We start from the raw sequence: 19,057 nt of genomic DNA, 5'->3' as shown, positions 1-19,057 counted from the left end.
TTTTTAAAAAATGTTCTAGTTGGTTTTTTAATACTTGCATTTGCATGTAATGTGTGGTTTACCCCTTACTTCAGACATGTCATTTCAAACTTCATTAGCTCATGCTATAGCCAGTGCTATATTTCTTTCAGATGTTTACTTGTTCTCTTTCATGGCGTCACAAGGTACATGGCTCTACTCAGAAATAAGTCTGTTGAGTGCCCAATGCTGGCTTGGGAATGCTGGGAGTTACAGGACTTTTTCCTGTCTAAACATGCATAGGATTGCACCATTAGTCTTCTTCCATCTCTTCTTCTCTTCCAGCTATCCTTTCCCAACTGTTCTTTTTCTTTCCCCCAAATTCTCGCCCCATCTTGCAAAGTTTCCAGACAGGCTTCCTCTTGGCTGGGCCAAGATTCGATCTTCAGGGTGCTATATTTCTCTTTTTGGTTTGTGCTTACTGTACCTCCTTCCCTATCCTAGCAGATTTATTTGAAAGTAAGTCCCATTATCTGCTGAACTTACTTTCAAATCAGTGTGCTTAGGATCATGACCTCAGAGAATTAGATGTTAAGACATGCTGATATAACGTAAGACAGTTTCTACTGCATAGTTAAGCTTGAGGATTATGAATAATGAATTGTAAAGCATTAATGATATCAAAAAGGGAAGCCTACTGTAATTTTATTCCAGTGAGAGTCACTTATATTGGAAGCGGATTTCACTTGGATTTATGTCTCCTCCCAATAATTAAGTTTAGAATGGGGGGGAGCTTGAAACAGGACTGATAAGGTCGCCCTAGTTCAGGGACAGGCAACCTAGTGCCCACTAGACATTTTGAACTACAATTCCCATAATTAGCAGCCAGCAGTCAGGGATCATAGAAATTGTAGTCTAAAACATCTGGAGGGGAACAGGTTACCTAATTATGCTTAGTTGTTGTACAAGTGCTCTATGCTATTATTTTTTTTAAAAAATATATAGCTATTCAAAATATATGAACATATCTCTTCTTACCTCTGACAATCCTGTACCACACGCGGCCATTCACACCTTCATCTGCATCTGTGGCTTTCACCTTTGAAGAAAACAAACAAACAAACAAACGAAAACCAAAAGAAACAAGCAAACATTAGCAATTTTCTTACGGTGTCAAATGCCAGCTACTCACTATACTTGTTTATTTATTTATTTAAAAGATTTTTATCCCACCCCGGTGTTTCTGTTCCCAGGGCTGCTCACGGTCATTCAAAGTAAGCATACAAAACCAGAATATAAAAGCTGGGAAATAATAAAAAAAAAAGGTCTTTGCTTGGTAATGAAACAGAGCAGGCACCAGGCAAGCCTCCCTGGGGAGCGTGTTCCAAAGGTGAGATGCCACAACTCAAGTGACATCTGGTCACCATCCAGCTAATCTCATAAGGTGAAGGGAGGGGACTCAAAAAAACCCTCTGAAGATGATCTCAATATAGATATGCAGGGAGAAGGCAGCTAGTCCTTCAGGTAACCAGGTCCCAAATCATGGCTTTAAAGGTAAACACCAACACACTGAATTGGGTTTGAAATGAGCTGGCAGACAGTGAAGGTGTTTGAGAACTAATGAAACCAGCAGTTGGTTACCTGCAAATGCAGTTTCTGGGGTGGGTGGGGAAATAAATCTAACAGAAGGTTTAACTTAACTGCATTTATTGAAACATTCAAAGTGTTGTGTCTTTTATAGTTACAAAACATCCTTAAATACAATGTTCTGGTGTAAACGTCTGGGTGGCCACTGTAACATCCTTGTTCTGTTGCATTGACAACTGGAATCTTGAGGTTTGCCACATGATTCATGGCAATGTAGAGCTGTCCATGGCAGAAGACAGGTGTGGACAGATAGATGCCAACTTGGTCCACAGCCTGTCCCTGATTTGTTTACAGGTCATATGTTACTGCCATATCATTGTACTTTGGCCTGCATCTATGTTCATAAAGGTGTAGAGAGGCCTTTAAATGTTATTTTGTTAAATTTAACAGCTAGGAACTTTCTTTCTGAGCAATAACTAAACTTTGATTGGGTTACTTTTAACTGTAGGTGTCTCTTAATCCCTTCATGATTTGTTTACAGGCTGTATGTAAACAAGGCTGTATTTGTTTACAGGCTGTATGTTACTGTCATATCAGTGAACTTTTGCCTGCACCTGTGTTTATAACGGTGTACATAGACTTTTTTAAAGTTCATATTTCATTTTGCTCCAATTTGCAATTAATTATCTTTGTTTAATTATATCTGACATTTTTATATTAAGAATAAAAATTTATAGTATAGTGCTACAAAAGTTTGCCTAATTCTTTTTTTAAAGCTTTATGGACATAAATCAATTCCTGACTTTGAATTAAAGTAAAAAATATTGTTATTCTTGGAATCTGTGTGTCAGGAGCTTTGCAATAAAGTGTGTTTCATGAGAATCATACGATTCTCATGAAACACACTTTATTGTAATTGTATCCAATTTAGTAACCAAGCAGTTGTAGTTTGGACTACCTGATGTTTCCAAAAAGTCTTCAAAGGCAACCCCAGGTATAAGGCATTGTAGTAACCTAATCTGAAGGTCACAAGAGCATGGATACTTGTTCCAAGTCTCCCTTTGTCTAAGAGTGGTCACAAGTGACACCATAGTCTCAGCTGGTGAGTGGCGCTTCATGCCACTTGGGCCTCCGGTGACAAAGCTGGATCTAGCAGCCGCCCCAGATGGCAAACACAATCCTTTAGGGAGAGTGCAACCCAATCTAGGTTGAACACCACTTTTCCAGTCGGACAAACCATTTACCACAGTAGCTCCCTTTTGTCAGAATTGGGCTTCAGTTTATTGTCCCTGATCCAGTCTATTACTGATCCTAGACTTCAATTCAGCAGTTCCATCATCTCACCTGAATCAGATGAAGAGGAGAAATAGGACTGGGTGTCATTGAGATATTGATGGCACCTCACTCCAAATCTCCAGATTACTTAATTCAGTGGTTCCATGTAGATGATGAATAGCAATGGAAACAAGATCAAGCTTTGTGGGACTGCATGCATATTTCTTTATTTAGAGAGGGGGCCAATATTCTGCCCTTCAAAAACATGTTTTTCGTCTTCTGAAGCAGATTGGTGGGAGTTTCAGGACAGATAAAAGGAAGTACTTCTTCAAACAAGGTGGCATGTGGTGGTGGGAGGAGACGTGGGGGGAGTGGTGGGACATGTGGCAGATGGCACACAACAGGGGGAACACCACAACAAGCAGGAGTTATGGAGAGGGAATCACAGTGGCAGAGCTTGCACCAGCCCTGTTTGAGCATCACGCACACTCACAATTTTAAGTGTACATGTCTCATCTCTCTCTACCATGCAGCTTTTCCAGCACTGTCTTCCTGTCAGGAGATGGTTTCAGGCTCCAAGGTGATGGGTGTGGTGGGACAGATGGAAGTGCTCAGCCCTTGATGTTAGTCTCTCCACCAAACACCCTTGCAGCTGAGATCAAGACAGTGGCTCGTTGAACTAGCCATCATTGGGCAGGACTTTGAACCTGGGGCTCCAATACCTTAACACAGTATTATATATCCACTGTGTGGCATTGGCCATAGGGTGAAGGAGAGAACAGAACATCCAGGATAAAATCGCAACTCAACTTTCAAACTCATTGGCCCAGTTCAGAAGACACCTTAAACCATGGCTTTAACCATGGTGAGTAAAGCAAAAAGCCTTATTCACCATAGTTAAAGCTATGGTTTAAAGTGTCTTCTGAACACGGCCTGGCTTTCTGACTTAACCACAGTGGTTAAAGCCATGGGTTAAGGTGTCTACTGAATGGGTCCAACAAATAGCTGTGAGTGGTGATTCTTAAGAGGTGTTCTCTGGGCCACCCTCAGGGTGCAAATCCGTGTGGATTCTGCCGGTCTCCAAGGCCCCATTGGAAACAAGGCAGCAACACTCAAGGCTTTTTCCAAAGCAGTGTTAAATGCAGAACTAAAACTAAATCTCTTCCTGCACTCTGATACAGGTTCACCGAGGATGAAACGACACGTCACGAGCAAAACAGGGCTGCCGCAAAGAATTGCAGCCCTGCGTGGAGTTCTCCCCTTCCCTTCCCTCCCTGCAATTTGTCATACGCCCCACATCCTGATGTCATCACACTGTGCATTTCCCTTTCCCACATGGCTGGCTGTTAAATGCGGGGAATTGGCAAATACACCATGGAAAGGGGGAGGACGGGAATTCCACCTGGGGCTGCCATTTTTGGCAGCTTCTCCCTAATTTTTGTAATACGCAGCTATGAATGTGTCGGCTGAAGGGAAAAGGGTCGTGTTGCTAAGTAACAAGTAGGCTGTATGAGTGTCTTCACTGACAAACATCTCAGTGCAGGTTTGGATGTTACTGAGGAAGTGCGAGCTGAATACACAGCCACTTCTGTATTCAGCTGCCAATGCTTTACGTCACATTCAAAGGGGAACTGATTCAGGCTATTGATGTGAATTTCCCCTGTGAGAATTCCACTTTGGACATTGCAAAGCACTGCTAGCTGAAGAGAGAAGCGACTGTGCATTGGGCTGGTGGTGCTTCCCTAGGACTGTTTGAAGCGCCTGTCAATGACACAGAGCGTACACAAACCTAGCAACATTTCCCTTTTTCTCCACCCCTGAGTATTTCATGCCTCAGTTGCATAGGAAGGTATAAGACACTGGACTGTAATTCCAAAGCCTTTCAAGCAGCCTACTAGATGCTGGATGTATGTAATGTCAGAAAATGCCATGGTGTGCAAAAGAACAAGCAAAGCAGAATAGCGGATGTCTACAATTCAACAAAGCTCAGGAACTACCTGGTTTAAGCAAGTTATTATCTGTTTAATATTCCTCTGAAGTGGCTACTGATGACCAGAGGTCACAATCAGAAACTGATTCAGAACGTAAGATAGCACTTGCACAGTTTGTGCCTATAATTTCCTGTTTCAGAGATGACATGTGTAATGCAATAATATTGTCTGACACTAAAGGAAACATAAACCAATGCTACCATCTGGTGTTCTTTTTGCTTATTGCAAGCAATGTCTTCCTTCTAAGCACCACTGGTGAGATTGCAGTCCTGTACATGAGTCCAAGGGAATGATACACTTGCTGTAGGTAGATTTTGATATAAGGACATCATAGAAAATACTACTACTAATAATAATATAATTTATTAGTATGGCAGCGTCATTTAACAAATATTTTAATGACTTTAAAAAGCCAGAATTTTTCTTTTGCGCTCTCTCTCTCTCTCTCTCTGTGTGTGTGTGTGAAACAGAGAGAGGGAGGGAGGGAGGGATTTATTTTATTTTATTTTATTTCTATACTACCCAATAGCCAAAGTGTGGTCTTTGGGGGAGTTGTGAGATCAGGGCTGTCTATTCACTACCGGGCCAGGTTTAAGGTTCTTGTACTTGTGTACAAAACCTTAAACAACTTGGGACCAGGATACCTGAGAGAGCACCTTCTCCCCTACCAACCTGCCCGGTCACTGAGGACCTGCTCCTGGTGGTTCCACATAGACCCATCCTCCGATTGGAGTCCACCAGGGGAAGAGCCTTCAGCGTGGTGGCCCCCCTCCTACAGAATTCCCTGCCTCTGGAGGTCAGGCAGGCGCCAACTTTGTATTCCTTTTGGCACCTCCTGAAAATGTCATTATTCCAGGAAGCCTTTCCTTAATGATCAGCCATGGTTCACTGTACATTTTTCTTCTTTTAAAATCTATTTTAAAGTGTTTTATTCTGTTTTTCTTTTATTTTATCTTGCACACCGCTCCGAAATTTTCAATGGGGAGTTGTATATAAATATTGTAAATAAATAAATAAATAAATAAATAAATAAATAAATAAATAAATAAATAAAATAAAATAAAATAAAATAACAAGGGACTGAATCCAAAGCCATAAGGGGCAGATCATGCAGTGGGTTATTTCTCCATGTAAGCAGTCCTGACCAGCCCTGGGTATGCCTCAGTGGAGATACCTGCAATCTTTAACATGAGGGTCACAGATAGTATATCCACAGTAATTCCTGTGATTGCAATGGCTAGACTGATACAGGAATTAAATATATTTCATTTGTCTAACCAAATGAGTACCAGGGACAGCTAGGCCTGCTCATCTGTGAGTTGCTCAAACAGTGTCCCATTCCACCCAGAAAACACATCATAGCTGAGCTTTTGATTTCAGCATTGTTGTTGTTTTACAAGTTTCTATTGAGTTTCAAATGCTCATCTATGCCAACATCAGCAAGCATCACTGAGTTTTATACCACCAGCCCACCACAGGCTGGAGCTGACATGGTCTGAGTTCTTCACATGACCACATGCTGAATGGCCCATGTAAAGTGGTCTGTAACTGCAGTTCAAACCATTTTACCACACCCTATGGCACTTTAGCAGCAACCACTGGCAAGCTACAGACAAGAGCTACTTATGGGAGCCTTGTGGTGACATAGTAAGGACTGATTTCTATTTCACTTTCTGAACTCAGTACAAAAATGTATCCAATTCTAAATAGCAAAATACATAAGTGATGCCATCAATTGTAAATGAAGCATAGCATACACAATTAAATGGCCAGGTTTCCTGACAATAAATATGAAAGCAGTTGGTAGTAAAGAATTAGGACCCTCTTTTCATGGTTAAAGGTTGTTTCGGCAGGGATTCTAATTTCAGTTAAGAATGGTTGAATTTGGATTAGTTTAAGTCCTATCTCGCTTGATTTATATTTGCTGAGTCCCTCCACCCTGCTTAATGGGGAATGATGAATTGTGTGGGGAGCAGACTGGCAGTGAAGAGAAAGAGAGAGGCTGGTAAAAAGCGGCTGCACAGCCACAGCTGTAGCATCTCCTTCCCAGGAAGGGACTGCTGAGCCAATCAGCATGGTGATGGGGTGGGGCCAAAGAGGCGGACCCAGCAGGGTAAGCTCTGTCTTTTGTTCTGCCTCCAGTTCAACTTGATGCTCTCAAAAGCAGACCTCCCATGCAGCTCCGGGATTGCAATTGCTGACTTCCCCATCCACCCACTCACGGTAGTAAGATGTCTTTCCGTGGCAGAAGTAGTCACCGCTTAATGGGGCTGGGAAGGAATTTTATCTGCACACCCATTGGCAAAGACTGCAAGTTCTTTTGCCTTCCCCATTGCAAAATTAATTCCATTGTAAATAAGTTGATCTGGACTATCAGTAAATTCTTTGTGGATGCTTCATTTATAACATTTGTTACAACTTTTGTAGGCGTGATAGACATTGGGCTGGATCCATTGGTGAGGATACCTGCTCCCTATTCTCCCATGGTGAGGATTCTTATAAGGGGTCATAGGGACGTGCCGCTAAGACCAGACTAGCATGGGGGCTGTGAGTTGGCCACATCTGTGGTGGTACAAAAGGGTTCACATTAGCAGTCTGCGCCGTGGTGTGCCACGGGCCCTTCCAACCACCATCAGTGCTCTTGTCATGTGGGCCAGGAAGGGGAATCAGTCAGCAGGTGGGCTGGCTGATGCCAGGAGCCTCCACCAAGCTCATTCAAGTGAGTCACAAGTTGTGGCATATTTATTATCCCAGCTATGCCTGTGTGTTTATCTGTTCTCATCCCTTCACCAACTGGACCCAATTAAGCGCTGCTCACACAATTAGCTTATCTAGCAGGCTTTTATCTCCTAACTACAAAAATACATGCAAGATGTTGTTTGTACTGCATTGGTGTCCTCTGAAAATACATGCATGTGTCATAATGGTGGCACACACCTCTTTCTTTCACTGGCATAGTGGGCCTATTTGGCATTTTGTGACTAGCCACGTAGCATACAAGGCATGTTTGTGGAGTCACCGTATTCCAGAATAGTAGCAGTCTAAGCGTTGTCTGGACTCTGTCAGCATCATGAACAACAGTAATGATCCCACCCATAATTCCAGACCAAGGCCTGACTTAGCCACTTAGGTCCTGGTCATTTCGCATCCTCAGCTCAGAAAAGGACAGACCAGAAACTCTCACAGGGATATTACCATTTTGTGCTCCTTCCCTGAATTGTACTCCTTTCTTCTGTATTTGCTGCCCTTTCTATACCAGGAAAGATACTCCAGTTCTCAATCTTTCTCAGCTTTCTCCAAATGTGTGCAACTGCCAGTTCTGCACCAAGCAGGATATAACACTTTGAAAGTGGTTTGAAAACGGTATATGGAATGTGTCCTGGGCCCCAACAGTTGTCAATGCCGTTATAAGCCGTTATAAAGCAGTAGTGTAGATCCTGCCCAGATCTCTCTTTATATCGCTTTCCCACAGATCTCTCTCTGCCTCTGCTGCCAGATCTTTGGGAGTGGGGCTGGACCATTTGGAAAACAAAAAAGTGGTAATCCCAGAAATAAGGGGGACACTACATGAAAAATGAGAGAATGATCTTAAAAGCAGGGATATGGACACAATTATGAATGAGGGTGGGGAGAAAGCAGCTTGGAGAAACTAAAGGTAGGTGAAAGCTACAGAGAAAAAGAGAAACAGTCAGATATAGGCTCTCCTTCTGTCTCCCCCCCCTTCCCCCAATTGCTGGTCCCAAATCAACTGCTGAGTAAGTTGAAGGCTGGCATTCAATGAATAGACTCCAGTGACTAGACTGTACCATTTAAACTTTCAGCAGGGGATGGAATAACTGCTAGAGGTAAAGAATCACAACTCACTACAGGCTCCTATCTGAAAAGCCCTATCTTTTAGCCCCTTCAAGAAAAAGTAAGGCATGATACTCAGAACACTTGCTATTTTGGATATTCACTAACCCTTTAGTGTTTGCTAGTACATCTAAGTTACTTTGTTTCTGTTTTCTCTATCCCCCCCTCCGCCCACACCCTACGATCCTTTCACCCCTCCCCCAAGTTGTCAGGGGCTGGAAGACAACAGAAGCCCAGGGAATGAAGAACAGAGAGAGAGAAATATCTCCCTTAAAAGCTGAAAGGGGGTGGAGGGAGGACGGGACTGCAAGGAAAGAAGCTGCAGCAAAGTAAAATTGTCCAAGAAAGATAACAAGGGCAGCCCATGAGCTAAGAACTTTCCTGCAGCTAGGGTGATGCAGTTTTTGTTTTCCAGAGACACCTTCCAAGAAAAAGGTCAGTGTATTGAAAGGCATCCACCTTTGCTATTTTGACTTCAGAGAACTTTTGGGGGAAAGTGCGAGTGAGTTTAAGGCTTTCACCTAAGGGGAAAGTATAAAATTCATCTGAGATGCTATCATGATGAAGCGATGAGAACTGCTAAGTTAGGACTGCTTCAGACATTAGTTTTAGAAGACACAGATGCACATGTGTATCTTAAAATTCATATTGTATGAAAAAGGGAAAATGTACCATTTGGTTCTTTATCTAAAAGAGAGTTACAAGAACTCCATGCCTGTTTCTTAAAGTTTGCTACACATGAGCACCACTTTTGAGGTACCATGTATAGAGAAGAGTTCAGAAAATAGCTGCAATGGTATGTTTCTTATAATTACACATTGTCAGATGTGAATGTGATACCTGTCTCATAAAGATTCCGGTAGTTTACTCACATGTGCTCCTCCACTTACTTTCATTAAAAAGGTGCATGTTGGGAATTGTTTTTCACATTTTGTATAAATGTGTGTACAGATGTGCATGTGTATACATGGGTCTATTCTGAAGTTAAGCTTGAATTTTTAGGTTCCCTTCTCTTTTTATTCTCTCAGGGAAAAGGCAATTGGTTCCTTAAACTTTCTAACTGTCTAACATATTGAGAGAAGTGAGTTGAATACAGAATTTTGTTATTTTCATTAATCTCATCTATATGGTGAACTCACAGGATCTGTTGAGGCTCTCTACCTGGATCAGTTACTAGGTAATCTCACTTTCTTGGATCCAACAACTCACAGTTTATGAAGCAGGTAAGTTTGTGGCTTGTTATTATGTTCCAGTAAACTCTCATAATGTTTAAACAGGAGACTTTGTCTGGATGTGGTTCTTTCCATAGTGTATTAAAGATAATCTTTTTCAGTTTTAAAGAACTGCAAAATATTTTTTATAATAAATGCTGCCAGGAAGTTCTACGAGGAAAGAATGCACATGGAATACCAACCATCTCTCTCTCTGTGTGTGGGGAGCATTTCCAGAGGAAGGAAAGGAGGACTCACTGCTGAAGTAACATTTAAGTAAGATAAGTGAACTTAAGAAGTGATTTGTGAGTGCTATGGCCAAGTAGCATGACATCTTGATTCAGCATCACAGAGGAACTGAATGAAAACTGAATCTCAAGCCTAGTAATTTGCTATATTTTACTGTCCTATGAAATAAGGAAATATTCAAATCCATATAGGATTTTCAGAAAGGGGATGGGGTGCTGCTGGCAGTGTGGAGGTGCTTGGTTAAGACAGTGTAACTGCAACATGAACAGAAAATGATAAGTCAAATCCTGCGCTTTGCAACAAGTGTACAAAATCAGCTCATCAATGTGTACTGTTTTAAGGAAATCAACACATGCTCAGGAACCTGTGCAAACTGCTGCTAAGTTAGAGGCAATCCGAGGGGCTGTCTACATGCCCTGTATGCCCCATGTGGTCTGTGCAGTGGCGCTGCATCATTTATACAACACAGCTGCCAACTTGCAGCCACCATGGGCTTTTTCCTTGAAAAAGCACTCTTTAAAAGTTGCAGATTTACCACAGCTTTTTCCTTTGCTGTGAGGTCACCACTTTCTTTCTGCCATCTGTCGGTGCTGACTTCACTTCAGGGTCAAGCTGGGGGAGTTCCCGGGGTGGATCGAGGCCCAGTGTAGGTCACGGTAAGCTGTTAAGGCATGGCCAGGAGTGGGCACGACGAGCCAAATGGCTACAGCTTTTTTAGCCAGAAAGCCCATGCTGTCTCCTGCAACAAGGATTTAGCATTCCCACCTCACAACTGTGATGCTACAGGGTTTCGAGGGAACAAGCTGCAAAGGCATCATTGTCAAGACACGGGCAGAATCACTGCTAGAAAACAAAGACAATGTCCATGTAGGTATAACAACCCATATTAATGTGCAGACATTTAAAATACATGGCTGATCAAAAGGACAGATAGCAAAAAAGAAGGGCCAACTTGGAATATCCTTAGGGACTTGATCACGTGTCTTCTTAGTCTGTAAGGCCATATAAAATGTTGCATTAAGTTTTCTAAGCAGTCTTTTTGTAATGGTTCTATTTTTGCATGTTTGTTTGTGTTTTACGCAAAAAAAAGGTAACCAGGGCATGTATAGAATATTACCTCTCTCTCTCTCTCTCTCTCTCTCTCTCTCTCACACACACACACACACACACACACACACACAGAGTATATATGGGGGCTTGAGATCCGCTTCCCTACTATATGTTAATCAGATATCAGGGCAATGCTGAGTATATTTTGAAAAAGTATTCTTAGGCTTGCATCTTTTTTAGCTGGTAGAAAGGGTGTTGTGTGTCCTGATTGTTTTTGAAGTTTAGACGGTTGCTCCGGCCAAGGCCAGAGGCGTAGGCATTTCAGGTAAAACAAAAAATGTGGTTTATCGTGATACTCTAATTTAAAATACAGTTCTTATTAACACAATTTCCCATTTATTCTAACAAAACAATGTACTAACTCAACCAAACTAAAAACCCCAACCAACCTAAAGATGAATAAGTTGCAGAGAAATGTATTATTTATCAAATAAATGCTATAAACATTATTCACGGACCCGAGCAACGCCAGGCATATCAGCTAGTAAAATATAAAAACAACAGCAGCTATGATCAGCACAGCATGCAGATGGGTCCAGTTCACAAACTCAGTGGCTGCCATGCAATAGCCTCTGGGGCTAGGTAGTACGACCACTTCACAGGCAGGAGCCCCGGCATGGAAGTGCCAGTTGTCTGATCCAGTATCTACATGGGGCTGCTCACGCAGTTGCCTCCTATTGCACTATTACGCCAGCTCGAAAAAGAGCCACACTGCAGAAAAAGAGCCACTCAGCAGTGGATGACTCTCATGAGTAAGAAGCCAAAGGATTGTCCTTTGTCAAACCATGTATTCCTGACCAACATCATAACAGACTCATTAATATCTCTGCCATCTCTCTTCACACACTAAATCGCTTAAAAACTGGATTGCAATATGTTTGGTGAACAGGCAGTAACTGTGTTGATCCCAAAGTACAAATATAGAAAGTAGGTCAAATGATATTTTATAAAATATAAGAAGTATGGGATTCTTGAACTGCTTTGACAAGATGATGGCTCACGCCATGTGACAGCCCTGGCATGTAAAAGCCGATCGCCATGTGGATCCTCTTGTTGGCATGGAGTACTCCATGCCAGTACTACACATTGGGTGTGCAGTAGTGTCTGGTGCCTGCATAGAGGCAACCCATATGGTTAGTACCTTGCACAGCTATCCTGTGGAGCTGAGACAACAGGGAAACATTCCCAGCAGCCTCTGTGTGGTGGCCAAAGCCTAAGGATTTAGCACTTGAAACCAATGATTGGATCTCCCAACCATTTGTTTTTAGTTGGATACTGCTGTAGAAAGAGAGCTTCTCTGGATCCCTCTTTCAGCAAGAGTCTAGATGCAAAAAGTAGCATAAATAAGATTTGGCAAGTCATCTGTTCACGTTGACATTTGTTTGTTTGTTTTTAACCCCAGCTTCTACAGATCAATAATTCATACGCCCTTTGAGTTTTAACTTTTTGTCCCGATTCTTTTGGAGGGAAGTTCTTCTGGAGGGAAGTTGGCAATCCTAAATCCTATCCAAAACAAGTGAGTCCAAGCATTGTGAATGTTAATGTGGGCCTAAGGGAGCAGAGCAGGCATGCAAACCTGTGTGATTTTAGGATTTGCCTTTAGCACACTGTAGGTTTGTGTGTGTGTGCATGCATGCGCTTAGTAAGGTCTGACTGGCATAGTCATTAAATACTTGATCTTTCCCACTGTTTTGCTCAACTCTCCTTATACCTTCCTCCCACCGCCAAGTAGCCAAATATTAGTCACACTAGATCTGACATTTAAGATAGTCTTCTCTATAATCTTAGCCACAGCAGGGATCACCCCAGACAATTAAAAATCCACTCCAAACCTCATAATTCTGTAAGAGGCACTGCAGTGTACTAGGCCAACTATTCTTTACTACTTATTTTTCCCTGCAGCTTTGCCATTGTGAGAGTTTAGCATAATTATGCAGTAACTCCAATTTGCTGGACTGAATATGGAAATAGACAACCAGACACAAGGCTAGACCAATGGTTCTCAAAGTCTGAGGTAGGTCTCCCCTAGGCATTGACCTATGTGGAGAAATTACAATGACTGATTTTTAATATTTTTTAATTGTCTAAGAATACAAGTATCAGGTTTTTGTACACTTACAAAATAATGGCAAGGTTCTGTCTGCAGACTTTAAAGCAAGGTCCTTCAAAATTACTCTCACTAGCCTCTCATTACTATGTAGAAATCAGAAACTAAAGTTGGAATACACACCTCAAAATAAATCCTACTGAACTCAATGGAAATTACTTCTTATTAGACATGCAAAGGATTGCACCGTACGACAATAATTCCTGAAGGAGAACTAGGCTGCATCCACACTACTGCTTTATAGCAGTATTGAAGTGCACTGATAAGTGTTGGAGCATACTACACATTCCACACACCGCTTTCAAGGTGTTATTTCCTACTTTTTATTCCACATTAGCCAAAATTCCACAACAAATGTCATCACGTGTCCTACGGGTTATAAATGCACAAGAGGGATATAGTGTTACCATGGTGGGATCGTAATGACTTGACTCAAAATGTAGATCTGGCCGTGGGCACTGGCAATGAATGGCTAGAGCCTTGCTGGTAAGTCACCAGCCTGCTAGAACTGGAGACAGGAAGAAAGGTGTGCCATGAACTATAGAGGTGGGACTGACTGGTGGGTCCTGTACAGAATTATTCTAGTAAATCTCCACAGTTTGATGCCAGAGCTCAGCCCTGGAATGTGCGAAGCTATAAAGAGCATCTCTAAGCAGCTACGAAGTGCCTGCGTCTCCTTTCCTAACAATTAAAGCATTTGAGATTAAAAGGGGTGGGTAAGTTTCGAAGTAGGTTTAAGCCGCGACGTGTCTATGTTCAGCTCTCCACAGTTTAAAAAGTTTGGAACCACTGCACTATGGAGAGAAAAATATATTTATATTTATAATTCTGTATGGTCTTGTTGTTACCTCCAATGGTTTTACTCAAACACCAGCTGTCTCTTCTCTCACATCTACCGACGATTCCATTTCCCTGATCTTCATTCCCGTCATGTCTTGTAGGAAAGATGAGCCCTAACGCTACAGCAAATGAGGCTTCCGCAACTACCAGTGTGCTCGCATTCCTCAACGCTACCACTGAGCTGGTCCCACTGAGCCCTGAACCCACCGGGGAGAAGGCCGACTCCTTGCCAATCATCATTGCTCTCATCTGCATCTTCCTCCTCCTGGCCACCTGCCTCATCTTTGTCACTCTGTGCAAGCCAGCAGCTCTAGACCAATCTTTCCATGGGCCGCACGAGTGTATGCCTTACCATCCCGAGGATGCAAGCGAGCCTCAGCTCAGGCTCTGGAAACGACTGGGCTCACTAAGGCAGTCCATACGTAGTGTCAGGCGCAGCCGTCCCATTTCCCACCAAGCCCATGAAACTTGTTCAAGAAAAGCACCTGTCAGCCAGGACTGGAGCATCATGGAGTCAACTGCGATGTGACTCAACCATACCGCCTGCAGTCCTGCTGCAGAAAACACTCCGCCTCAGTCACCCTCGCCAAACTCTGTATTGATCTCGGACAACTTAAGCCCCTTTGGAGATTCACAGGGTGTCTAGGATATAAGAAATTGAAAGGCGCAATGGTCATTATATTCCTATCTATGAAAAAGGAGCCTAATATGCTCAATGTTGCTTGATTATTGAAATTATATTGTACAAGTGAAGACACTTTTTAAAGGATGACATACTTTCCGTATACAGACGGGCAGTCCGGCACCCCAATCATCCCGGTTCCACTTGAGCTTGTAAGCATCGCCCCTCAAACTCTTAATTCGATGAGAGCATAAAATGTTGCCAAAGCACGAGAGGGACTCACAGGTCACTTGTCCGATGAATGAAAGTGAATAAGGTCCCTTTGAGATGTGGGGCAAAGACTCATTGGCATTGTTCACTTTGATTCCAGAGCTTCAGCCAAAACTAGCTAGAAGAAATGGAGGGCCATTCTGCACAATCAAATATTGGGGGCTCTTTATGCAATATCACATTACATGTGCCACAAATTTATGCCAGCTGCATGATGCACTAGTAAATTACTTTTCAATAAGAATAGCACGATATTCTATCTGTGGATGATAAATGAGGAGTGGGGTAAAGGATGAGCACTTTAGAGAAAAAAAGGCTTAACTACATATGTCTTCCCATCTAGTTGTACTGCAGGAAGGTGCACGGCCACCAAAGAGCTAAACAAAAATGTAAAAGGTACACAAAACTGTAGGTGCACTCCTGCTTATCACCACTTTTTATGTATGTCAAACCTGAATAAATCTATATTCCAATGCAAAAATTGGATAGCACAGTAGGGGGTTGTACAGCAATGAAGAATTAAACAATGACAACACTAAAATTCAGTGGCAAAAGGCATTGGGTCAACAGAAAAATGAGTTTATTACTACTACTAATATCACAAATTATATCCATAGGAGATACTGATGCAACCATGTTCCATAAACGTAGCAGTAACAATGTTTGGCAGGGGGTGGAGTGTATGACATTTACCTGGCTGCAGAATATGGTGCTTGCTGCAAGAGTGCAACCATTCATAGGAAGGGCCATATATCAGTGATTTGCCAGGTTCACTCTAGTTAGGGCTGGCATCTCTAGTTAGGGCTGGAGAGAAAAAAAAACCCTGCCTGAGACCTTAGAGAGCAGCAGCAAGTAGTTAATACTGTGCTAAATGGATCCATGGTCTGAATCGATATAAAGCAACTTCCTGTGTTCCATTAAAGGCAATATGCAGACCACACACAGCAGTCAAATGGACATTTAGCATGCAAAACACTGATTGTGCAGAAAGGCCCTGATTCAGGGCGTTATATAACGCAAACCTTTTGTGACAATGGCAGAGGCATTTTCTTAAACAGGACTCTGCTTCATTCATGTATAAACCAGTGTGTGTATTTGTGAATGTGTGTGTGTGTTCGTCCTATTCTTAGCGGAAAAGGGATGCACAGAGAGGAAACGTGCCTAAAGGGCAAGACTGTGAAACGGCAAGCCTTGTATAGGAGGAGGGTTTTGCACTCCCTGCTTTGCTCTACATACTGAACTGCCCAGCCCCTGCTTTATATATGATTAGGAGGACAGATCCCGGTTTCAACAGAGAGGTCTGCTACACCAAGTGCAATTTGGCTCTCTCTAAATGGCTGATGGTGTAGTGCGGCCTTCCCCAGCCTGGTGCCATCTAGATATGTTGGAGTGCAATTCCCATTATCCCCCACCAGCATCACCAGCATTGGGACCTGTCGTCCAATACATCTAGAGGGCGTCAAATTGGGGAGGACAAGAGCAGCATCCAGGCTAAAAACAGGACGCGTTTGTTTCTGGGGCAAACTGGAGATTAATGCTTCAGCGTGTTATAACAGAGGACATTTCACCACCATGGCTTCTGTCCACAGGGAGGCCCTGTGGACAGAACAGCATGTCCCATGGACATGTGTACGAGAAAACTCTGACAGTTGCTTCTTCTTGTGGAAAGAGCAGCTTCAGGAGGGGCTGATTAGTAGAAAAGAACTGGCAAGGATACAGTGCTTGGCCTTTTATCTGCCATTACTTTTTTTCTCACTCCACGCAACTCCTCTCCAGCGACTCTTCCTTCATGGGGTTTTAGCAACATATTTGCAAGAGTCAACACACTTCCCCCCAGCAAGAGGGAAAGTGGCAAAGTAATCTGACAGCTTTTAGGCTTGGTTGGAACATTCATATGAGATAGTAATCACCCTGAAATATTGGATTTTTTAAAGTGAGCCTTTCCTTCTTATACTAAGATTTTCCTGACCCTGTGAGGTAGAAAATAAAGAGGACAGGAAAGATCATTGTTTTGGGAAAGTAGTTTTTTTAACCATGAACAACCCAACAACAAACCATGGGTTTGCTTCATGGGTTGTTTGTAGTTAACAAATCATGGTTTGTTGGCACAGTTGGAATCAGACAACTTGATACCCCACGTTTCAGCAACAACTGACGGTTCAATGACAATCCACACTCAACCCTTGAGTGTGTGTTATCGTGTTGTCTGAACCCAGTGCACCTCTCAGAAAAAGGGCTCGGAAATAGTACGATCTTTCTTCCATTCTATCAAAGTGCCATGGGAAGCTAGATAACAATGTGCTATTTTGTGGGACTCTTGGCTCTCTAGAGTACTGGAAAATCATTTGCCTTTTGCCTATTAGTTGCACCTCCCACTGAAAAGTAGTGAAAAGTAAAACCTGAGGAACAGATAGAAGAAACTGAAGGAGAAGAGCTTTATCATACTATGGAAGTTATTTATTTTGAAATATGAAGCCATATGATTGACAGATTTGCCTAAGTTCCATTGAAATCAATGGGACAAGTGGATAATAAAGCACTTAGGTCATCTAGTTTGAAGGGATGAGAAAAGAGAAGCTTTTTGAGCACTGGCCACCCAGACATCATAAAATAAGTGTTGGGAACCTCTGGCTTATAGAGCCTCCTCATTTGGCCCGTGGCCTCCCCTCCACCATAACAATTAGGGTGGTTGTTGTTGTTGTTTTTAAAAAAGAAGCTTTCATCTGTGCCAATGGAAGCTTTCTAAAAAGCCCAATAGCCACATGGGAGGATTTACAGGGAGGTCTAGTCGTAGCTGGGGAGGACATGGTTAACCTTTTCCTCCCTGCATGCCCCCCAACGCATGACATTTGTGCCTGAGAAAAAGCCTCCTCTTCGCTCTAATGGGAGGCTCTTCTTCAAGCCTAATTGCTGTGTGGGTGGTGAGGTGTGATGAGCATGAGAGTTTGGATGTGAATGTGTCATGTGTTTATGAATGCTTGTCTATCTGGATGAGTGGATCTGGATTAGAGAGAGAGAGAGAGAGAGGGAGGGAGGGAGGGAGGGAGGGAGGGAGCGAGGGACCCATGCCCCTTTTTGCTTTTGCCTTGCCCTCCACTGGCATGCAGCCCCAGGAAGGTCAGCTATGAGGGAGCGTGACCCCTGTTGTAAAGCATGATCACATTTCTTGAAAGGCAAAACTATTTGAAGGAGCTATGGAGTCAGCAACAGGAGAGAAGAATTGTACTCTTTAAAGTTTTTGTTACATTTTGTTTCTTAGTGCATTGTTTAGTTCATATCCTTACCTTGTTTTTTTTCTTTGACTGGAGCCTTGTATTTAAAAGGCCCTCCAATATAATTCTGTAACAGTTTGGTGCACAGAAATGTAGGCTTTCACCTGACGTATTTCTAAACAAGCATGTATGAAAATGATTTGACTTCATGCCCATCTTTTCTGTTTGCAATATAATGAGATCATGTCTATATATGCAACAGTGTGCTATAGACACCCATGTAATACTAAAGTACACTAGTGTCGGCTGAAGAAAATTGTTTAAATAAATAAGTTGCAAAGGCCACACAAATGCATTTCTGAATGCATTTAGAGAGTCTCAAGAGGGGTTTGCATGCTGCTGCAAGGAGAAGTAACTACACAGCCAAAAGAAGTGAACTTCTACAGCGGGGTAGACATGTGGGCCAGTTAATAATAATATTTGGCATTTATGTATTGTTTTACAGTGTTCAAAGATGCTTTACATACATTATATCAATGTTCCTTGTAACAGCCCTATAAGGTTGGTTAGAATTATTAGTCCCATATTTCAGATGTGGGTCCAAGGGTGAAAGAATTTAAATTCATACAGCAGTGAATTAGGTGGGTGGGATTTCTGGTTCACAGTTCAGCCACTAAGAATCAAATTATGCATCATGTGAGAGACCAGTGACTGGATCTCCTGATGTATTATTTTCCTCCTATATGTAGATGTTGGCCTCTTGATTTGGATCG

At 42.5% G+C, this 19,057-nt stretch overlaps 2 protein-coding genes across 2 annotated transcripts in view; one reads left to right on the top strand and one right to left on the bottom strand.

Annotated features, from left to right (window-relative positions):
• Nucleotides 1–19,057, bottom strand: part of LOC134403180 (cadherin-23-like) — a gene marked incomplete at its 3' end in the record, with an annotated part of 380,609 nt that overhangs the window by 596 nt on the left and 360,956 nt on the right. Inside the window, exon 29 of the mRNA XM_063133286.1 lies at nucleotides 997–1,057. Within this exon, the coding sequence (XP_062989356.1) occupies nucleotides 997–1,057 (61 nt within the window). The remainder of the gene's footprint in view (nucleotides 1–996; nucleotides 1,058–19,057) is intronic.
• LOC134403006 (prosaposin-like) overlaps nucleotides 1–19,057 on the top strand; it is a 298,719-nt gene that overhangs the window by 159,281 nt on the left and 120,381 nt on the right. The gene's annotated exons all lie outside the window — the stretch shown is intronic.

This window comes from Elgaria multicarinata, chromosome 8 (assembly GCF_023053635.1).
Source record: "Elgaria multicarinata webbii isolate HBS135686 ecotype San Diego chromosome 8, rElgMul1.1.pri, whole genome shotgun sequence".
Taxonomy (NCBI): Eukaryota; Metazoa; Chordata; class Lepidosauria; order Squamata; family Anguidae; genus Elgaria; species Elgaria multicarinata.
Note: the sequence above shows the minus strand (reverse complement) of the source record. Positions and strands in the feature narration are given on the sequence as shown.